At 40.2% G+C, this 24,727-nt stretch overlaps 1 protein-coding gene across 2 annotated transcripts in view; it reads left to right on the top strand.

The window, feature by feature from the left end:
- gabrb4 (gamma-aminobutyric acid type A receptor subunit beta4) overlaps positions 1-24,727 on the top strand; it is a 64,856-nt gene that overhangs the window by 11,278 nt on the left and 28,851 nt on the right. For both annotated transcript variants that reach the window (XM_083564374.1, XM_083564375.1), the window contains exon 3: positions 19,613-19,680. In XM_083564374.1, the coding sequence (XP_083420500.1) occupies positions 19,613-19,680 (68 nt within the window). The remainder of the gene's footprint in view (positions 1-19,612; positions 19,681-24,727) is intronic.

A 24,727-nucleotide genomic window follows, 5' to 3' on the forward strand; every position in this document is an offset into this window, starting at 1 on the left:
AGATCTCACGAGTCCTTCATGGAAGCTTGTTTTCACTAGATAAAAAAAGAACTGGTGTATTTCTCAGCTTTTTGGGGTTCAGGAATTGCATGAAACACAGGTTTGGACACAGATCTCAAAAACTGGGGAAAATGAAGAATATGGCAACCGCAGTATAAAAACCTCGAAAATGTGAAATATGCTGTAATTGTGATATTTTTTTTTTCACTCTCATATGCGGCAGAAAAAAAGCTCCAGACATCTTTTTTTTTTCTCTGCTTATCCCTGCAAACCTTTTTACTAAATGATGTGTCGTCATGGTTACAGCAACAAGAGCAGGTGATAGACAGAAAACCAGAATACCTTTTCCTCAAAATGGTGTTAGGATTGTTTTAAAGAATTTAACTGAGCGACGCGTCGTACTTCTTCGTCACGCTGAAACCGTTACCGTGCGTGTTACGAGCTGTAGGTTCCCATGGCAACACACATACACGTTATCCAGCTGTGCGTTCTTTTGGGAGCGGTTAAAAGTATAAAAAAATTAAAAATGAATGAATAGGCGACGCGTTTTATCATATTGTGTCTGAGACGCGAGTTGTTCATCATTCACGGTATTCATTTCTCGTTTATAGATCTGAAAAGCAATATCACACTCACAATCGTGCTGATGGACTGAAAAACCAGCACCTGCGGCCGAATCAGTGGCGCGCCGATGTTTAGCGCGGCGACACTGCGCTGAGTGCGATATTGCTTAATTTAGGAAACAAATCATGCACATTGCAATAAATATTTCAGGGGACGAGAAGAAGTTTTATCAGAGCAAACGAGTTGGCGGCGGCGGCGTTCTGCAGGCGAGTGTGAGGGAGAACCGAACGCTGTCGTCTGTGCTGGAATTTTTTTTTTTAAAAGATCAATTAAATAGATTTGATGAATTTATGAATATCGATTTACATGTCACATGTGGCAACAGCTGTCAGGTGACTCCTGGTTCGAGTTCTTCCATTAATGTTTAATTCATTATTTCATTTCTGAATTAAATTCACATTTGGAGTGTTTGAGATTTTAATACCTGGTGAATTATAGTTCAGTAAAACATGAGCGCTCCTCAGAGCATTTGATAATAAGCATAAGATCGCTATGTGCTTCTTTTTGAACATCTCATCTCCCATTTGCTCTTCTAATAACCTCCACTCTTCTTGGAAGATGTTCCAGTAGATTTTCTGGAAGTTTTTGGTGATTCATTCCAGAAGGGTGTTCTGGTACTCATACTGGTGTCGGTGAGGTGAGGAGGGTTTTTCCCAAAGGTGCTCATTAGGGTTGATTTCAGAGCTTTACAGCAGGAGATCTTCCACTCCAACCAATGGAAAGATGGCAGATCCTCATGGAGCTGGATTTGTGCACAGGGGCATTGTCATGTTGGAACAAGTTTGAGTCTTCCAGTTCAAAATCAGGGAAAATGTCATGCTGCTGTGTCCAAAGACGTCCGACACATTCACGTGCCTCCAACGTTGTGCTGAGAAATACGGCTAGAAAAGTCAGGTGTCCCAATACTTTCGGCAGAGGATGTATAATCGTGCAGGGTGTGGTGGTCTTCAGTTTCCTGCGACTGAAGAAAACAGTGTGTAGGTAAGGTTTTATATCCAGAAGTGTCTCCATTCCCTGAGCACGATATGCAGCGATGTATAAAAGCTTCACACTGTGTTCATGACCAATTCCATGTGCTCTTATTATTATTATTTCAATTTGTTCGTCTGCTAGCTCAGGAACGCGGCCCGCGTGAAATGTAAGAGAAAGCGTGCAGCATTTGAGCCGTAAGTACCTTCTGGTAGGGTAATAACACACACACATCGTCCCTGCAACTTCACTTCTTCAGCTCTTGCATCATTTTAGACGAGATCTGGTGGGAAATCTGGGGTTTTTTTTGCGCGCTGGATTCGAGTTTGTAAATGATTGCAGTTGTAGTTTAGTTTGTTCGTGGTGTTTGAGCACAGAAACATCTCCGAATGAATCGAGTAAAATGTCATCCAGAGGGAACGGTTGTTGCTCCTCAGTTGCTTCGTTTTTTCACACAGATTTTTATCAGTTACAAACAGTAATGGATACTGAAGTCAGGTGGATCGTAGCAAAAGCCATTGAAGCATTGAAGCAGCCATCTTTCTTCAGGAGCAAAAATCCTGCGGAAATACTACACATTTATATTAGAATCTTTTTTTTTTTTAAACTAATATTCAGGGTATTTAGAAAAAATATTGTGATGATTATAGGAACACAGGCCATTCTTAATATTTTGTAGGGGTTTCGTTGTTGTTGTTGTTGTTGTTGTTTTTGTTGTTATATTGTTTCTTATCATTAATAAATCAAAGCTTTGTTTATTGTTTGTTCCTGAATTTTTTAAATATTTTGGTTCAATAAATTTGTAATGAATTTTGATATTGGAGATTCAGATGTTTTATTTTTTATTTTTTTGCCAAAAGGTTAAATGAGTTTATGTATATTCTGACTTTTGCATGTTTTTTTTTTTCTGATGAGACTGAATCAAGGGTTTTATATATATTTATATATATTTCATATTTATACACATATATGTATAGAAGTGCACCCTTTTAAAATTCTATGGTTTTAGGTACCAGGACAGAATTAAAAAATCATCTAATCCTTTTTAGATCTTAAAATTAGTTAAATACACCCTCCGATGAACAACAAATGACATATTACACTGTGTATCTACCTAATTTTAAGATCTACTATTGACCAGATTATATATTATATTTTATTATATATATATTATTTTTTATTATATTATATTTTGATACACAAACTCATATCATTCAAAAGGGGTGCACTTTCTTTTTCACACACATATATATGTATATATATACACACACACACACACACACACACACACACACACACACACACACACCCTCATTACAATTCACAATACATTTTTATGTACAGTATTTATTATTTAAATGCATTATATTTACACTAACTATTGTGTTGCATCAAATGTTGTTTGCACACGTTGTGTATAGGTTTGTTTTTTGTTAGATTTGTGTTAGTTTGTGTTGTTCTGTGAAGCGTCCTGGTCCAGGTGGAACGTTGTTTTTCGTGTCACGTTATACGTTTCGTATGCGGCTGTAATGACTATAAATTCATTCGGCTCAACCCCAAGATTTTTGGAAGTTTTTGGAGTTTGAATTGAAGTTGTTGATATTCGTTCTGACACGCAAAAATACTACACAAATAACAGATAAATAATTTCACTGACCAGAAATTGATTATTGATGATTTAAAGCCTGGCGCTTGAAAAAAGAGAAAGCATGTCCGGATGTTTTCTTATTTTTACAGTGTGTGTATAAAAACCTTGAACAGTTTTGAAAGTAATTTTGGTTCTAAGACGTAAACAGTGAGTCCAATTTGTGGCCTTGTGAAGAGTTCATACAGCAGCGTTGCGTTTCTTCTCCATCCTTATTTTGCGAATGGTTCAGCTTTTTTTTTGTAGAGGAATATAATGTTTTGTATTCAGGGAGAAGTTGTGGAGCTTTGATCTTGGGGTTTGGTGGAGGACACTGATGACGACATGGGCTCAGACAAAATGGAGACGCCATGACACTTGACTTGCTACTATCTGGTGATACCCTTCATATTCTTTGTTCTCTCAAATCTGGAAGGAAGCTCTTTGCTCACGTTCATGTAAATGTAAAAATGTGTGTGTGTGTGTGTGTGTGTGTGTGTGTGTGTGTGTGTGTGTGGGTGGGTGGGTGGGTTTAAGGAAGACACCGGACTAATCACACCCACAAGGATCTTATTTATGACTTCAATAATCATGTCAGGCTCAGAGGACCGTGATTTTTTACGAAAGTGAGGTTTCTCAATTAAACTCCTTCTTTCTTCTCCGTGTTCATCTCCGTGTCCGTGTTCGTCTCCTGCAGCACGCGAGTCCCTGAGACACCTCGTGTTCGATGCATAAATAAAAATACACTGTGATTTTAATGAACAGAATGGAACGGGATCTGCTTCTGTCACAACTGAGGCCATGAATCATCAAGACATCCTGTTTGTTTTATTTGGTGTGGTTTTTTTGGTAAACCTCTTTATTGCCTCCCCCCACCACCCTCACCACCACCACCACCACCCCCCAAACTCCCCATACAGTACGTTTTGTTAATGTGCATAATAATGAGAAACATAAAGAGTGACGTGGGAAGACTGCAGTGTGTTTCGCGTTGAGAACAACATCGAGCTGCTCATCTCCTGGAACCGTGTTCACACTCACCATCACATGCTGATGTTTCGGTGAGACGTCTATCGCCCGAGACAGATTTAAATTTAGCGCATGTGACTCAGCAAGGATCATACCAAAGTCCACATAATCAGTGATTAGTACAGTGCGGAGACGTGATTGCTGATGGAACATCTGTACCATTTTGTGTAGCTTTTTTAATGCCATAAATAACAAGAGTGCGGGAGTTAATACGAAGTGGGCGTGGCCTAAAACAGAAGAATTGTTGTCATTTTTAAATATTCTTTAAACTCCACCTTTCATTATGATTTTATGGTGCACTAGAAAGTTCTGAAAAAAACATTTCATAATCTCAATCAGGATCCCAAGTTCTGTTCAATCAGTTCCTGATTTTTTTTTCAGGACCTTTTTTTTTCTCTAATAGAATTTAATTCATTAATTTCTCAAAATTACAAAATCTGAACAAAATAGTAGTCTAATTAAAACCCAGACTGGTCTGTTTCTGATGTAAATGCTGCTTGCAGTTCTGCATGTACACATGTGTCATCTTTCATTTTTACGTAAAGTTTCATCTCTGACAGCATGAACATGAACTCTAACCATTCATGTCCATTCAACGCGAATATAATATTCATATTGGGTTACGATCCTGACAGTCGACGCTGCTCAGACTGGATTGTCTCTCCTCAGGGTGTGAGCCCATGAAGCATCCGTTCCTGATTTCTTTGTAACACTGGAGATCCCCATGGAATTAAAACCATGAACCTGAAAGCCACAAATTGCATTATCTTTGAGGAGTCCACCATTCCGTCCATGTTTGTAAGTGGCCCCTGTGGACTTCAGGGAAATCTAATAAAAACTCCAGTGGCCGGTAAATTGTATCAGTAAGTGTTCACGCTCTCCGCCTTCCTCGCTGGTGTCAGTACCTTTAAAAGCTTCGTTAAAGCGAACGGGAACATATTACATTTGAGAGCAGAGATCAGATCTCGGACGTGTTACAGACGTGTAGCGTATTAACAGCATGCTATGCCACTTTTACATTTTTATATTTACTGTACATTTAAATTTGCAGCATTGGGAAGACGCTATTATCCAGTATGACTTGCATCCGAGCAGTTAAGAGAGTCTTGATCAAGAGCCCTGAAGTGGCAGCTTGGTGGTGAACGTGTGACCTTCTAATCTGAAGTCCAACAGGCCGAATCTTTTAGTGTTTTTAAATCTGCTTGTTCAGGGTAGCTTTAAAGTGAGCATTAGATTTTTGTGGGGGTTTTTTTTTGTAGATTCTGTGATATTTATTTTTAATTTCAATTAGTTATTTAACTTTATTTTTCTTCTTATTTTTTATTAGTAGAAGTGTTTTTACTATTATTTATCTATTATTAATATTTTGGTAATCTTTATTTGTATTTCTTCTTCTATGCTTGGAAAGTGCTTTGAGATGTTTCTTTTAAAGGCACTATATAAAATAAACATTATTTTTACTACAATGCCTTAACCATTATAAATTGTTATAAAAAATAAATAAAAATCAGTAAATGTTCTTTACACTGTTTGACCGTGGAATTTAATTGGTTCCCAGTTTAGAAGCGCTCCGGAGATCGGACTCCTTCGGAAATTGGCGGTGCGATCCGGATCACTTTCTTCACTGTATGCCAAGTGACGTGATTGGTTCGGCTTTACGTCACGTTAATTCCTGTTTAGCGGATGCCAGGGAAAGGATTTTTATGGTTGATCTATAAAACCAGACATTCATAGGACGGGAGTGCTGTAATTATTTCCTCGTTCGTGGTGCGAGTTCTTGCATCTCGGGTCTGCGAGGGTAAAAAATTCGCAGCTCAAGGAATATCTCTCCGTTTGCGGTTATTTCCTGCGGTACATCTCAAATATACATAACGTTCTTCATTCTGGGAGGAAATTTCCGCCATGAGCCCTGCCGCCAAAAGCTCTCCAAAAACCTTCCCCGAGTGCCAACTTGAGTATTTGGGCCAAGTTTTGAAACACCCTTGGTTGCTGTTATTAATTATTATAAGCCCATGAGACCCGTATAACCTTAAAGTGTTGCTGGTCATTAGTTCGCTGATGCCTGTATATTTTTATGTCTTTAAAGAGAAAAGAATTGTACGGTGCATCTCTGAACTTTCTGGCTAAGTCGCTAATAAATAGAAAGAAGTCCGTTTCGAGTGGGCACGTGCCGCGGTGTTTTCCTCAGGCTCCTGTGGGCTATTCACAAGGAACGAGGGATGCAGCAAGTGAGAGACAATAGGTGAAAGTGTGTACCCTGTCATCAGTTTGGGAAGGCAAGTGGGAGCTCTGAGTGACTCATGGAGCTCCCAAACCCTTGTGAGTGGGGTGATCGGTGCATAATGAAGTTGCCAGAACATGGCAGGATAGAAAGAGAGAGTGGAAGGAATAAAGAGAGAGAGAGAGAGAGAGAGAGAGAGAGAGAGAGAGAGAGAGAGAGAGAGAGAGAGAGAGAAACCCCTTCATTCCTTCACACCACACCCTAGAGGCCACATTTTAAATGTAGCTGTCATCAGCACTGGTGTGTGGTTTTTATTTCCTCGGCTCTCGAGCTGTTATGTCTGAGGGACTGTGAACACTGGCCTTCTTTTTTTTTTTCTCTCTCTCTCACACCTCCGGTCTCACCTCAGGGACCGGCTTCCAGTAGAGGAAGATGCTCCTGTAAAACTACCACATCTACTGTGAAGATTAAAAACTATTCAGGAGCGTTTGATAGACTAACAGCCATTGCCGCACGCTGGATAAATATTTTTAGAGCTGCTTCTTGGACTGACACTGTTACATTACAGCTTCTATCCCTCGGTGTCTTTGTGTCTGTATTTGTGTACATTAGAAGCATTTTGAATGATCATTCATTCAGATGGTCCAAAGCTACAAACCATAAACCAGACTGTCACAAAGTCACCTTTTTCAAATTGTTTATCAACGTCTACACTAATCTCGGATTCGCGGCCACATTTTTGTTTTCGATCGTTTCTCATCCGTACTGAGACATTCCACTACGTGTCGTACTCTGGAAGAATGTGTATGTGAGAAATAAAATTTCGATTTGAAACGTCCCTGTACATTGCATTTGCAAAACAAGGCGCGGTCACATGACTAAAACCACGTCATTGTTTTCGAAGGCCGTCGTTTCCACACACAGTCCACACTGTGACACGAAAGCAGCATTTTCAAATGTATTCGATTTTGGAGAGCGTTTAAAAAAAAAAGCTACGTTTTTGTCGGGTTAAAAAACGGCATCTCAGAGTGGACGGAAGGCCAGAACGAAAAGAAAGAAAAAAGAAAACGCATTAGTGTGGACATCACCTTTATCTTTCAGCAACGGGATTATCTTAAACTTTTATCTTTCAGCAACGTGACTGCAGTTACTGCGGAGTAAGAATTAACACCCTTTAGGACATGCTGTTATTGTAAAATAATCCACATGGGGTGGTCTGGCACGATGCCGGGTTACTGTGGATTAGTTTCTCCAGACGATCCCAGACCACACTGTACTTTTTAACCACTTACGGTTGCATTTCATATCGTGAAGCATCCACGAGTTATTTTGTTATAATACTAAAATAATACAGGCAAATAACACAGGTTTACAAGAAAGTACTTTATTTATCTATGTTTCCACACGATCAGCTTTAAATAGTCCCCTTGCACAGCAATACAGCACCTCCAGTGTTCCTCTGGAATGTGTCCTGGAAGTCTTTTTTTTTAACCGGGTCTCCACAATGGTGTCAAAACGGTGATCTTGGAGCTGGATCTTCATCTTCGGAAAGAGGGCGAAATCTGCAGGAGTCAAATTTGGGGAGTGGAGTGGGTGTGGAAGTGAGATAGTGTGGATTGTTCTCCGACAGTCATTATGCACGAGTTGCCAGAAGGTTTCGACATTTTCGAGGGTTGGGCTTGTTGAAGGTCTTTCTGATCTCTCGTCCTCTTCCAGTAATGTTTTTTCCGCACGTTTCATGAAGCACGTGTTCCTCTCGAAACGCCTCGAACAACTCGTCTCAGCGTCGCTGATTGTTAGCTCTTTGTTCTAACTTGCTGTCCATGATGAAATCGCAGACATGGTCAGAGTAGCACCGATTACACCATTGATCTCTAAACATTTTAATCCCACCTCGTACGCTAGTCCCTGACACTATACAGGGTGGGAATTTTCGTTTCAAATTTGATATATATTTATCTTTAATTCTATATCCTGCTTGACAGTCACCTGGAGAGTAGACATGGAGTGTCGATATTAATAAAAAAGCAAAAATGGATAGAAAGAAACAGAGTGAAAGAGAATAAGAGACAGAATCAACCTCTTTAATGTGTACCAGATTACATCATGTTGCTGCAGTCACCTCCCACCTGAGCTTTAGGTTGTCATGGACACCAGTGCTTTCTCCAAATACCTTCAACACAGGCGCTAGCAGCTAACACGCACCGCCTAAGAGACACGTAAGATGAGGTCAGATCAAAAACCGAGAGGTAGTTGCATGCAGCTGGAACTGAAAATACCGAAAGTAGAAGGAGGAGGAAAAAGCAGAGAGGGAAATAAATCATGCTCTGCGAAACCAATTATTAGGCAAGACTGAAAACTACACCATCGTATTTTATATTTATATTAAACAGCTCTTACTGATCTTGCCTGGGTTTTTTTTTTGGAGTCTATAACATCCCTGTGTGCATTATTAAAAAAAAAAAAAAAAGAAAGAAAAAGAAAAAGTCTGCCCACACTCAGCCTGTATGTCTCCCAGAATTCACTGCGGCTCCTGCATGACACGTTTGATCTAATAAGGATGCATCATCTTTCCGCACCAGTTCTCCCAGTGTATGTAAAGTGTCTTTTAATAAAGAAATCCAGAACCAGCAGGCCTGTTAGTCAGGCCTCTGAAACGTGTGTTCCAAATCTCAGGTGCGTCATGGCGGATGGACGAGCGAAGAAATCCCACTGATTTATGGCTTGATGGCTGGAAAAGCTCAAGGAGGGAGCCTTTACTTACGAATTCTCTTGTGCATTCTTATCTTGGAAGTGTACTTGTGTAGAAGTGTGTGTGTGTGTGTGTGTGTGTGTGTGTGTGTGTGTGTGTGTGTGTGTGTGTGAGAGAGCGTGGTATGCACAGTAAGGCAAAATAAGGAGGCCTACTTAGTGCTCACAGAACCGGAGAACACGGCCTACACGATTCGCATTGTGAAATCTGTACTGATCAGCAGATTCGGAAATTGGAAAGAAAGTAATAAAAACTCGGATATAAGCAATACACACCGTCCGCTGTAGAAGAACCTGTAGACCTAAACGTGTATTTAACGAGCAAATCGGTTTTTGGTTGCCAGGTGTGGAATTTGTCAGAACTTTTTTCATGAGTGGTGCAAAAAAACAAAAAACATCCAGGTTCTGTTGTATGTTAATGAACAAAGTAAGTAAAGAATAGTCCGATGAGTTCGAGATGAACCATGAGCTGTTATTCGTATAACCACTCTGTACAATCGTAATGAGCAGAAAAGCATCTCAAACAGAACAGGAATCTGAGGCTCCACTGGGAACAGACTCACCACTAAAACCCCAGCAGATTTGGTCCAGGTGTATATGTGTTCCTAATAAAGTGGATGGCGAGCGATCGATGCATTGGCATATCTTTGGAAACCAGGAGGCACCTGCTTGTGGTTTAATGGTGCTGTGCAAATCTTTATATAAAGACAGGGTTGGATTCTTCAGGGTTATTTACTGCAAAAGGTGAGATGGATTTGAAGTGGAAGCACCAGGGGAGAACACAGGATTAATCACAGATCTCTTTATTGTACCACAAGAGGATTTTTCTGGGGTTTGGTTTGGGTTAGGAATTGCTTTCTGAAGGGTTTAGGGTCTGAGCGCTATGGACAATGAAAAATGGTTCAGGTTTGATGTAGGCTCAGGAACAGACTTTCTGTTTTATCATCAAAACATGAATAATAATCGACTTCCTTCATTCTGCATGTCAGAAGGATTATTTCATCTGAACATTTCCTTTATTCCTTTAGTTCCTCAATACTGAACGGAATTTGAAAATAAATCCAGAACGAAGACAATAACAAAAATGCATTTCTAGAATCAGTCTTATTCAATATAAATACTATATGGCAAAAGTTTGTGGACACCTGACCATAAGATAGTTATGTGTGCTTCTTTTTGAACATTTCACATTTAGTCTCCATATGCTGTTATAATAAGCTCCACTTTTCTGGGAAGATGTTCCATTGGTTTTGTGGAGATACCTGTAGCTACATGGGGTGTTAGTAAAGACAGGAACTTCATCCTCATCTGGGTGGCACCGAATGTCTGTTCATTGCAGGCCCATTGTTGAGGTGCGCAGTAACAGGTGTGTAAATGATGAACTCTTCATGCAACCTGTGGTCCTGAGCCACTGTAGCAGACTGTCGATATTAATTACAGTCTGAAACAATCCTCAAAGTTCTTGAGTTGCTCAGTGACTTCATGGATCTTTAGGCTGTCGATGTGGAACCATCCCCAGCTACAGAGTATTCTCATATTGAGACTCCATTCAGTGGTAGGACATCAGGATGAACCAGGCAGATTGAAGGAGAAGAACGGACGGGAACACTGGTCACTGGAACGTCATGGGCAGTATTACTCGACAGAGAGAGAGAGAGAGAGAGAGAGAGAGAGAGAGAGAGAGAGAGAGAGAGAGAGAAGAAGGGATACTAAGGACACTATATAGTGTAATTAGGGTGTAAGAAAGATCTAAGACCTAAGAAAGACCTACTGAAAAAAGCTTGACTAAAAAAATATCCGAACACTGATTGGAAGGTTGTTCCATAACTGTGGGGTTTATAAGAGAAACATCTGCCCCCTGCTGGAGTCTTCATTAATTAAGGTACCAACAAATAACCTGCACCTTTTGATCTAAGTAGGCATGGTGAAACAGGTTTTGGGCTCCTAGTTCAAAAAAAGGGAAAATGTCATGCTCCTGCATTCAAATCCGTCCTGTTCCAAAATCCCTCTGTGTTGAATCGAGGAGTTTCTAGACATTGATTCCAGCTCACAAATCAAACATACAGCATTATATATTGTATTTACAGCTCCGTATCTCACAATACTGTCTGACATTACAGCACGATTTCTACTCCATACACACGTCGCACGTCTCAATCTGTGTATATGTAAATATCAGGTGGAATTAAATATGGGGGGGGGAAAAATGTATTGTAACCATGGTAACAGTTTTTTGAAAATGTGGAGTTTTTCGCTCAATTTTTGTTTAAACGTTGGAGCTGTTCATTATATTCAACTATAATATTTTGAAAATCTGATTAATCATTAATATATAAAAAATATTTATAATAATAATAATACATTAATAATAATAAATTAATAATAATAATACACTATCTGGACAAAAGTATTTGGACACCTGACTTTCCCCAGCATATGCAGCCCTGCCTTGTCTTTGGATGCAGGATCCACTTGAACTAGGAGACCCAAAACTGTTCCAGTATGACGATGACGAACCCATGAAGATCTGCTTTCCACCTCACGTACATCACTACCAACACCCTAGTGGATTGAATCTCCACAACATCTAGTAAAACATCTTCCCAGAAGAGTGGAGCTCATTATAACAGAAAATGGAGACTAAATGTGGAAAGAAGCACATACTGTAACAATCTTATGATCAAGTCTCCACAAACCTTTGTTCATATTGTGCAAACATCAGCAGCAGCAGCAGCAGCAGCAGCATAATGCAGTTATTTTTCATTCTTTAATGATGACGTGGCTCTTGATTATTTGTGTGCTTCATTAGTAGGCTGTGGTTCCTGTAGGTGTTCCCATTGACCATTAAAGCATAATAAATCTGCTGATGGTTCTGACTCACCTTCTTCCAGCACCACGTTTATAAATGTCAACACCGTGTTAATAACGCAGAGGATCAGGTAAAGGAGCAGATGAAAGGATGAACATGTCTACACCTTTTTTTCAGCATAAAGCCAGAATGTTTTTTTGCACGCCATTTTTTTTCCAATAAAAATATAACACGGAGATTTCCCTCCCTCCATCTCCCCCGCCCCTCCATCTTTCCCTCCCTCCCTCCATCTTTTATTCTCTCCCTTCGTCCACCAACGCTGCGCTAAACGTGTGCCTTCATACATGTATGGAGATGTGCGGCTTTGCTTAAACAAACAAACAATAAGAAATGGTGTAAACACGTGTCTCGTGAAAAAAAAAAGGATGTAAGTAAAAAAAAAAAAAAAAAACGAGCAGATTGAACACAACCAACGTTAAGGGGTGGGGGGGGGGGGACACAGTGTCTCCCTTTCGCAATGCTAAAATGACAATGCTGCCCTGTTGCTATGTAACCCCTCTGTTGCTAAGCAATGAGTTGATGATTAGAATTCCGAATCCAGAGGAAGAGTGGTATTTTCTTTCTGTCGTTCTGCCAGGAATCGTTTCTGCTGCTCTCGGGTCGGGTTGTGCGTGACTGCTTCGGTGGAATGCACGTTACTGTCGTCCGATGCCATTTATCCGGTCCAGGCTCTGAATGAGAACATGCATCCTGAACGTCAGTAATGTGGATCACAGCGCATATCATTCACTCTGATTTGCAATAGTATTTTATCAAGAAGGAAATCTAGCATGGCTCTGGATCTAAATGTCATTCAAATGGAAACAGAGAAGTTTAAAAGGAATCAAAATTGTCGTATAAAGCGTAGTAATGACCCCTAAGTGGCAGAAGAGGGCAGTGTATGCCACTCCTTTATCATCAACCTGAAACTGGGGCCTACTGCACTCACAGTGTGTTTATGTCACAATGCGATGGTTCCTGCTCTCAGATCAGAAGTATTCTGAGAGCAGCAACATAAGTTTTACGTTCATCCTCTGTCGATGGTGCGTTATTGTTTCCATGGTAACGGCCGGCTCGCTCGCAGGGACTCGACTGTTAAAGTATTCAAAGACTGATAATAAACTATTTAAAAACCGGAAGGAGTCTCCAGTGTCAGCATTACATCATGTTATTCAAGACACTTTACAACCGGTTGGTTTACGCTGATGTAGGTGAGAAGGTGAGGAGGTTCCTGGGGTGCAGTCAGTGTTCACATTCATCCCAAAGGTGTTCAATAGGCTTGGAGCTCTATAGCAAGAGAACTTCTACTTCAACCCATGTAAAGCAGATCTTCATGGAGCTGGCTTTGTGCACAGGAATGTGCATTGTCATGCTGGAACAGGTTTGAGTATCCTAGTTGAAGTATGTGCCTCCAAACATAGAAGCTCTATAGCAGGAGATCTTCCATCATCAAAACAGTGTGTCTGGCTTTTCCATCCATATGTGCTTATTCCTAAAATTTCCCACAAAGTTGTAGGCACACAATTGTACTTAACGTCTTTGGATGCAGTAGTATACACGTTTCCCTTCACTTGAACCAGGAGACCCAAACCTGCTCCAGCATGACAGTTCCAGTAAGCACATAGCAATCGTATGGTCAGGAGTCCACAAACTTTTGTCCCAACAATGTATATAGCATCCATTTCCATTTCTTGCTACAGCGTAGCGTCCTGCACGATTCTGATTTTGCTTCAGTCTCAGACATACTTATGTTACACTTCCCAGCACAATGAAAGCTCATCAACCCCCTCAACTAATTGAGGTGATAAATCTCAGGCAGTACACTGTTAAGCCCGAGGGTCTGCAGCTATACATCATACAGATGGATGCTATACGTTCTGCTTTTCCCGTATTAATAAAGCATGCAGAGCTCCACCCTAAAGCTAAAAGCTACCAAAGACACAGATCATTACCGACGTCATTACATGTTTTGGAGACACGTGACGCGTCAGGGAGGAGCAGTGACGTGTAAGGGTGACGTGTAAGGATCGAGCGTGGCTCTCGGACCATGACAAAGGTTTTCGTTCATTTTAATCCTACAAATGTTCATTTTGCTGTTATTTTATTTCCTTTTTTTTCCCCTCTTCCCCTCACCATGTTGTGTTCTCTCAGTCAAGCCGAGCTCCAACCACTGTTTAGGAAAACATCGGCATCGGGGGGGAAACAAGCCGGTAGTCAGAACATACTCAGCACCTCCAGAGATGCCACCTGCCATACATTTGTCATTTAAATATGTACATAGATTACAGTGCCATCTGTCTGGCTGGGAAAAGAGGCGGAGAAAAGTGGGCGTGAACACGCAGGATTGTAGATCGGAAGATTTCAGATGGAAAAGGAGAAAAGGTAGAAGATGCTCAGCGCATTAGCATTTCACTTAGTCAGCTGGATCAGGAAGTTTGGAAGTTTGGGAAGTTAGAACAGGTCCGAGATGATCTGCGTGGTCTTCATAAACGTGCTCTTTCTATAGAAACGGGTGTTTATTCATTTTAGTAAACACTGTGTTTTAGTATATTTTGGATTCAATCGTTATTATAGAGAAATATAATTATATATATATATAAAAGAGATTATTTATTTTTATTTATATTTTTTATTAGAGCTATCATTTCTTTTTCTTTTTTTTACTTTTATTTTCACATGAATTTTTACTTCCTGGATTTTCCACGTCTCCTCATCATTAAACGTTTTTTTTTTTTTGTTGTTGTTGTTTTTTATTTAGTTATTTCTTTATGTATTAAAGCAACTCTTAAGTTTCAGTTCAGGTTGTTTTGAAGGTCTTTCCTTCATTTTTAAGCCAATGATTAATTTTTTTCTGAATTTTTTTTCTGTTTAGAATTTGTTTAGGTTTTTCTTCCCCTGCATTTATTTGTTAGTAAGTTCTAATTACCACTTTTTTAATATATTTTATATTATATATATTATAGATTACTATCACAAACTTGCACTTTTTCAAATTTTATATATTAATTTTCAGGATATTTCTGCTGTCCTGGTGCATATTTGAGGTCAAAGGTGTACTTATGAGACGTGAATCAGAAAATAACAAAAAGAAGATGGAGAAGTAAGTGGCAGGTAGTTACGAAGAAAAGCTCGGGGGAAACCTTTTACAAAACATGACTCGGAAAGGTTTTTCAAAACATACAAAAGCTCTCAAAGGACACAAACTATCCAAGAGGCAGGAATGGAGAGGAGGTAAATATTTAGGTGGACAGGAAATAAACTTCTCTCTCTTTCAAATGTCAGAAAACTTACCAGATGTTCAGTGCTGTCACTGGAGATTCCTACTATAATCTCCCCTAGCGGTCAAAGCCCCAGCACGTTTCTAAAGGAAGCACTAATGAACTCGTCAGGTGAAATCAGTCCGATAGAGATGCTTCAGGATCGCTTTCCTGCCACGCCAATGACTCGCAAATCAGCTCTGACACTTTGGTCCAGCTCGAGTTGCTGAAGATTCTCACCCACATGGAATACGACACCGCCCAGGATACGATTATACAGATAATCAGGGAAGAAAATGGCCAACACACTCAGCAAATGCAACATTAAAGTGTTTTTGAGAGGATGGAATTCATAGAGCACGGCCCAAACAAGCTTTTATCAGGATAGAAGAGAATCGGATGCAGTTAAGTGGAATTATTTTCAGCTGGAATCATCAACAGTGAGGGAAAAGCATTTATCTAACTCCCTATAACTCTCTCTCTCTCTCTCTCTCTCTCTCTCTCTCTCTCTCTCTCCTTGTGTCTCTAATAGCAGTTTAGCTGAGGAAGGGAAAGCAGGGCGAGGCGAGAGATCTCAGGGTTTGCAAATAGCTGATGAATGTACTTTGACATTCTCCAGGGGAAATTGTTGCTGGTTGCCTATACAGCATTATGAAACTGCCACTGTGCTTTATTTTTCTTAATTTTTTTGTTTGTTTGTTTGTTTGTTTTGAATATTCTTAATTTAGTGATTTTTATGAAGTGGAGAGTTTGGGAGTGACGGAGCTGCAGGGTGTTTAGGATGGAGGAGGGACACAGTGTCAGTGAGTCAGCACAGGTATAGAGAGGAGATGAAGGAAGGGCGAGGGGAAGGAACGGTGGAAGGCTGGAAGGAAGGAATAAAGGGTGGGTAAAAGGAAGGATTGTGGATGGATAGATGGATAATGTAAGGAAGGGTGAAAGGAAAGAAGAAAGGAAGGAAGAAAGTATGGATGGATAGATGGATGGATGGATGGATGGATGGATGGATGGATGGATGGATGGAAGGAAAAAAGGGTGGGTGAAAGGAAGGATGAATGGATGGAAGGAAGGAATGAAGGAAGGGTAAATCAAAGGAAGGATAGGTGGATTGATGGATGATAAAAGGATGGGTGAAAGAAAGGAAGGAAGGAAAGGTAGAAGGAATTTAGGAAGTATGGAGGGAAGAAACGATGGATGAATGGAAGTGTGGGTGGAAGGGGAAAAAAAGTAGGGAAGGAAGAGAACGAGGAAAGTTGGAAGGAAGATAGGAAATATGGAAGGAAGAAAGAGTGGATAGATGGATGGATGGAAGGAAGTATTAAAGGAAGAGTGAGTGGACGGGAAACGGGAGGGAAGGAATAAATCTCTTCATTGAGCACGTTTTTCTATCATTATTCTAAATAGCACTTTAGCACTTGAATATATTATATAATTTTATATAATATTTTACATTCATAAAGTATATTTGGGCCATAGATGAATTTTAGATGTAAAACATGAATAATGGAATACTGGCTGTATAGACTTCTGTATAATATAGTGAACTATTGACGCTCGGATACTTTCCCATCTTCTCATTCGTACAGCCAGCATGGGGCAGTGTACATCCAGCCCCAATGGGCCTCTATTTATTATCGCTTGTTGCAGTTTAAAAGATTGACCACAAGGTGTAATAAAAACCTGAAGCGAATACGGGCTGCAAACTTGTTTTGAATTGTTTATTAAATCATTTCTAGTTCAGATTAGTTTTGGGGGAGATGGCATGAATGAGGATACAAACCACATTTGAAAATAAATTATATATTTATATATACATCGCCGTTGAAGTTTTCATAGCCACTGAAGTGAAAACACTGATTCTTTTACAAAGGAAATTTCAGTCACAAACAGGATGCTAAGACTTCAGGATAGTGCTTATGTCTTCTGAAGAAGTGATGTATTTATATGAATGCAAGTCGTTAAAGCAATGGAGAAATCTAACTCTTAAAAAAAGGAACATTTTGAGTTGCTCAAATGAATAAAATAATGATTCGAACATCCGAGTCAGTAAAATGATCCGGTCATCCTGTGCATTAAGATGTATTGTATGTAGTCTGTAGATGTAGTATGTAGTCTCCACTTCACACCATTCCCATTAAGGAACTGATGGATTTTATGAGAAGAAAAGTCCCGTGTGATTTGAAGGTACTGATTTTAATAAGCGTTAATGCTCTCCGGTGACGTGCAGCAGTCTGTTTCCTCACTCGCTGGGCAAATTTAGCAAATCAGTCGTCATATCGATTACATAAAGTCGGGGGTATTTTTAACTTTATCTTAAGCCTGCTTTTACTGGCTATTAGTACAAAGAGTGTGTGATGTATCTGCTTATCAGAGTAGCATTTCAGTAATGCAGTTCTGTATATTAACTCAGACGTCTGTGTTGATTCATATCCTGTAACCTGATGTTCTTCGGTGAAGATCATCATGACTGATCAAGTTTCGATTCTTCTCAAACGATGCAATAACACCAAAGCATGGAAGTTTCACTGTATCAGTCAGAGCTTCGCACATTGGACAATGAGGAACCATGATTCTCCTCTCGTATAAAAAGCTTTTTCGCTCAGGAGGCCGCCAGGAACAAGGCCGATCACTATCGTAAAAACAAAGTGACTTGTAATGAAACACATCTCTGAAAACCATATGGAGCGAGAGCACAGCAGACGCAGGCGAGCGCTTCCAAGATCGTTTAACACTTAGTTTCCACTTCATTCTCAAGGTTCATGCAGAGACGGCCCCCAAATAGAATCTGCATTTAATCGTCTCTATGCGATATTACACTGACACCATCGTGATGTCCACTGATGTTTACTCTGGTGATATTACTGCATATCTCTCGTATCTGCCAACCTTTTGTGTAGGAGCTCTGGGATTTTACATCAGAGTACGCTGTGGGTATGAGTTCCCAAACAATATCCCTTTTTTCTCATCAATTTGATGGGATTTGATCCAATCGACTTCCTATAGGTTTGGACTTTATGAATTTCACTTATATGGTCTAGAAGCCTCATCTCCTTCCCTTTTAACTAGACAAGAATAGGATCCAAAGGTCATGAGTTCAAATCCCAGCCACACCAAGCTGCACTCCTGGGCCCCTAAGCAAGGCCCTTAAACGCATAGTTGCTCAGTTGTCTAAATGAGATAAATGTAGGTTGCTTGGGACAAGGGTGTCTGCCAAATGCCTTAAATGTAATAATGAATAATGATGAAAACAATAAGAGAATATAGGCAAAATAATGACTAATAATTTGGAGCATGTTTTAGGGAAATGGGAAAGATTTTGGACTATTGATTGGAAGGTCATGGGATCAAATCCCAGCACCACCAAGCTGCCAGTGCTGGGCCCTTGAGCAAGGCCTTTACCCGTCATTTCCTCAGCTGTATTACAGATAACTGTAAGTCTCTCTGGATAAAGGTGTCGGCCAAATGTCGCAAATGTAATAAAAAAACGTTTCGGCATTTGAAAGTTCAGAAAAATTATTTATAAATATATTATAGTGCTTTTTTCTTTTCTTTTCTTTTTACTTCACATTACTGTGGAAATACCGAAAAATCCACCATTGTTTTTTTATAATTGTCTCTGCCTGGTAAGCAGTTCCTGACTGTACAGCTTTAATAATATAGGTTTCTCCTTTTCTCACTGTGTACCTGAAATGGTGGAAATGCTTACGTCTTTTCTTTAGGCTATTGGTTCTACATGATTAAATCATTAATCATCTTTTTTTTTTTAAGTAGTAAATCACAAGCAGAAACGAATCAATATCTCACGAGCGTAATTTACATACGGACTCGGAACGCTGCAGGCTGCTACGGTATTATAGAACCGCAAAAACAATAGATATGCAAACAACTAAATAAAGCTCCGATTTTTATTATTACAGTTTAAATCTAATTGGAACGTTATCACAGATACTGGTTCAGAATCCATTTTTCTCCGTATCACTCTATTGCACTGGATCTGATCAGTACAGAAGGACGGAAAAAAGTGGTATTGATCAGAACGAGCAGTTCCCCGAATGGCTTTCTGGAATCTTTCTGTTGTCCGTGAGTGAGTAATGTGTACCTGAAGGAACTGGCATCGTTTCTTGGGAGCAGGTTTACTGTAAATGCTTCCTGACCTTGTGTCAGTGTCTTTATAGCTGACCGCTAGCACATAAAGCTCCCAGTCCTGAAAGAGAACCGCATTACTCGATTTACTTCAGGCTCAACGACTAACCTGAGTCTTTGTTGTTTGTTTGTTTTTTTCTTTGCAGGTCCCCCAGTCATTGTGGGAATGAGCATAAATATCGCCAGCATTGACTCCATTTCTGAAGTCAACATGGTAAGTTATGTATGCTATAGCTATAGTGCATCATACTCTGATAGACTGCTCGAATTCAGCATAAGATAAACAGACAAAACAAATACATGTTGTTCTCATTTCAGAGCACAGTGAGACGGCGCTCTATTAAATAGCGTTCCTTTATTTATATGTGAGGCATAATTCATGGCTAGGGCTGCATTACAAAAATGGAAAAAATATATATATATATATATATATATATATATATATATATATATATAATGCGTTAGGTAATCTATTTTTATTGTATTTTGCAATGCAATCACAATCCACTATTCACACCTGAACTTCCAGCCAATCACAATCCACTATTCACACCTGAACTTCCAGCCAATCACAATCCACTATTTACACCTGAACTTCCAACCAATCACAATCCACTATTCACACCTGAACCTCCAGCCAATCACAATCCACTATTCACACCTGAACCTCCAGCCAATCACAATCCACTGTTCACACCTGAACTTCCAACCAATCACAATCCACTATTCACACCCGAACTTCCAGCCAATCACAATCCACTATTCACACCTGAAATTCCAACCAATCACAATCCACTGTTCACACCTGAACCTCCAGCCAATCACAATCCACTATTCACACCTGAACCTCCAGCCAATCACAATCCACTATTCACACCTGAACTTCCAGCCAATCACAATCCACTATTCACACCTGAACCTCCAGACAATCACAATCCACTATTCACACCTGAACTTCCAGCCAATCACAATCCACTATTCACACCTGAATTTCCAACCAATCGCAATCCACTGTTCACACCTGAACCTCCAGCCAATCACAATCCACTATTCACACCTGAACTTCCAGCCAATCACAATCCACTATTCACACCTGAAATTCCAACCAATCACAATCCACTATTCACACCTGAACCTCCAGCCAATCACAATCCACTATTCACACCTGAAATTCCAACCAATCACAATCCACTGTTCACACCTGAACTTCCAGCCAATCACAATCCACTATTCACACCTGAACTTCCAGCCAATCACAATCCACTGTTCACACCTGAACCTCCAGCCAATCACAATCCACTATTCACACCTGAACCTCCAGCCAATCACAATCCACTGTTCACACCTGAACTTCCAGCCAATCACAATCCACTATTCACACCTGAACCTCCAGCCAATCACAATCCACTATTCACACCTGAACTTCCAACCAATCACAATCCACTATTCACACCCGAACTTCCAACCAATCACAATCCACTGTTTACACCCGAACTTCCAACCAATCACAATCCACTGTTTACACCTGAACTTCCAGCCAATCACAATCCAGTATTCAGATAGTTGTATATAATATAGGCCTGTTATTATAGTTAAGGGTTTATAGATGTTCTCCTGCTTGCTATATAATAGTATTTGAGGAAAAATATCAGTCTTCGTCATTCCTGAATAAGTCTTCGAGTTCCTGAATAAAGGACAATACAACGCTGTAATTCTCTCATTACACAAATGAGCGTCTCGTCTAAATAGCATGATTCATCATTTATTAAGTCCCCCTAAGGATTATTGAGGGAAAAAAAGAACATTTCGCTCTCCTCTGCTCTTTACGTAGCTATAATATGCATTTGTAATTATGCAGAGCAGGGGTCATGACCAGTTATGTAGCGCTCATAGGCCTTTTATTCTCGAGTTAACCACATTATGTTAAGCATCACCCAGGAGCCTTTAAAAGAGGATTTTAAGAGCAGCACTCTACGTTTTTTATGCTGACAACACTCCCTAGACTTCTACCATGTAGACCCCATGCTGAGTTATTGCATTCATCATTTCCCCCTATGCCAAGTCAGGGATGTTTTTTCGATTTTTATGAGAGACTCACCCTGAGCGACCAGCGCCTGCATTCATAAAAAACCCCTCTGAGGAGGACCACAGGCTCTGGATCAGCTTTCGTCCAAATCTGTTGAAACTAAGACCCGTGCTGTACGATAGGGAATTGCTTTCAGGTCAGCGCTTTGCTGTGATTGTTTTCTAAAAGCATGCTCAGCCTTTTTTCCAGCTAGAGCCCTTTTTACGCAGCCTGTCATCAGGCAAATAGATGAAGATACTATCCCACTGGGGACCTTCAGTTCCCCCGCAAGCCCCTGAGGCGAGCTGTGACCTCATCATCATCATCAGAGAAAGTTCTGGCATGCCTCTTGTCCCAGTCATCAGATTGCAGTCGAGACTTTTTGAGACAGCAGTCTTCACACGACTAAAATAAACTCCTTCGTCTAACAGATGTGTGAGGACGAGGCTAAGCTCGGGAATAGAAAGTCATCATAAGCAGTTCCCTCGCGCTTTTTTTTTTTTTCGAAACTTTTGTCAAACGCTGACGAGACCTTCTAAAGATGACATGTCTCACTCTACAGGTTTGTGCCTCAGGAAAAAAGCACGATGAATTAAGATCACTGAAATACTTTTTCCCTGAATGAAAGCTGACGGTACCGATCGATCCCGTCACGTTACTGTATGTAAAACGCTATACATGAAATACGCGCGCCGATTCCATCATCGATCGTCTTTACGGCACGGCGGATCGTCAGAAGCGGACGTGAGCACGGCGTCGTGTTCTATAAAGAGCACAATGGAAAACTGCTGAATTGTACTGCAGGTGTATGAATTCGCCTCCATTGCAACATCGCAGAGTTGCTGATGAAATAAAACGTTCAAATAAGTCCCACTGAAACCCGCCAACGTTCTTCAATGCGGTATATTTAATGAGACAGGAAACACACACACACACACACACACACACACACACACACACAAAACAAGAAAAGATCAAGAAAATGAAGAAATTGCTTTGTACAACTGAATGCAAATGACAATCATCTGGTTAAAGCAGGTTTTTTTGTATTATTTTGCATAAATAGAGTATTAAAAAGCCTTCACACCTGCAATGCAAATGTACGCTTTTAATAGTAGCATTTAAACATACGTCTTTTTCTGAAAAAATTACGCTTTTAATAGTCTTACAAAGGGTCCGAAAATGAGCAAGAATGAAACCAACACACTCTGGTGCCTCTGTTTGCAGGTTTATTTTGCTGCAGTGAATGTCAGGGAATGTGCGAGTTCATGTACATTCGTTTTTTTGTTTTGTATTGGGACACCTGGTCATAAATAAGGTATGTGATTTTTGAGCATCACATTTAGTCCCAATTTTCTATTATAATTCCCTCCACTTCCACTTCTGGGAAGATGTTCCTCTAAATTTTGGAGTGAGCTTATGGATATTTGTGTTCATCAGCCACAAGGATGTTATGAAAGGCAGGTAGTGATGTAGGTGAGGAGACCTGGGGTGCAGTCAGCGTTCACATTCATCCCAAAGGTGTTCAGTGAGGATGAGATCAGAGCTCTATAGCACCAAGATCTTTCTCTCCAAAGCATGTAAACCAGATCTTCAAGCAGCTCACTTTGTGCACAGGGGCATCGCCATGCTGGAACAGGTTTGGGTTTCCAAGTTCAAGTGAATGCAACATTTTATTATAGCGCCATCTACAGACGTACTGTACAATTGTGTGCCTCCAGCTTTGTGGTAACAGTTTGGAAAAGAACCACATAGAGCAGGAAATAGCAGGTGTCCCAATACTTTTGGAGATATAGTGTATAACTTAAATTATAAAGTCATTCTGTTTAAAGATCTATTATATGACTCCTGAACATGTAAAATACCTGATCTACCATCATCACATAATCTATCAGTGGCTTCATCCAACCTTCTGGATTCACTCTGAGAAGTTCCTATGCATCTCTACATGCTTTTTAATAGCAACCAATCACAAGAAATGAAAGTTCTGTACATGTTCTGTTCTTAAAGTGTTCTTGTACACTCATTGCAGACCAACCCCAACCTGCACCTGCCGCGCCCATGCTTTGCCCCGCCCCTTCTTTACCCCTGCCTCTGCCCCGCCCCGCCCCACCCAACAACATAGATCATCTTTGATCTCTGAATATGTTGCTGTAGTTTGTATCATGTTATTTATCATTTGCACGAATAGCACCAGAGTGGACGTTTATTCCTGAGAAAAGACGACCACATCAGGATTGGAAAACAGATTTGATTTTAGATTGGAAATATTGTGCATTTTAGGGCATTGATCATATCTGGTGTTGTGAGATTTTGATTACTGCACTGTGTCTGATGAAACAAAAGAAGAAAATGTACACAATGATACAAAGAAAGAAAGATGGCGTCCCATACTCACCTACTTTATCTATTTGTTTCATTCTTGCTCATGATGTTTAAAAGTTTCATGTTTTGCTGTTTTCAGTTCGGGTCTTTTTTTTTTTTTTTGCCCATTACACATCAACAATCCCAATTATGATTCAAGATCCAATGCCAGGACAAGTTTATGTCACGTGACCATTTGCACCTGAATCATTTACATTTATGTCCTTTGGCGACACTCTTTTCCAGAGCGACTTACAACTGTGCAGTGGGATTAAGGGCCTTGCTCAAGGGCGTCTGGTGGTGGTGGGATTTGAACTTGTGACCTTCCGATCTGCAGTCTAATGCCTTAACCACTGAGCTTCCACCTCCCCTTGTGTTATCTGTTCATTAGCAGATGTTTATTCAGTGGCTGTGGAAAGTTGGGAAACCAGTTGTTTTGAGAGACACATGGATGTTCCTTTTGCTTCTATACAACAAACTCAGCAATGTAATGACATGAAGATTTAGTAGGTGGTAGAGCATCCATCCAGTTCGTGTAAAGGAGAATGAGGAATATATCTGAGCTTTACAATGTATTTTCACAAGATGATGGAGAGAGCGAGAAACAACGTTGGGAATTAACACAAAGAGAGGGCAAATAAAACAGGAAAGAGAGATTCAGAATGAAGGAAAAGCCATGAAATCCTATGTTTTTTCCCCCTGCAGTCTTTCCATTTAGGGCCACTAGAGGCTTTCTCTCTCTCTCTCTCTCTCTCTCTCTCTCTCTCTCTCTCTCTCTCTCTCTCTCTCTCTCTCTATCTATCTATCTATCTATCTATTTCTATCTCTTACT

The sequence above is a fragment of the Silurus aristotelis genome (assembly GCF_946808225.1).
Source record: "Silurus aristotelis genome assembly, chromosome: 16".
In the NCBI taxonomy this organism is placed as follows: domain Eukaryota; kingdom Metazoa; phylum Chordata; class Actinopteri; order Siluriformes; family Siluridae; genus Silurus; species Silurus aristotelis.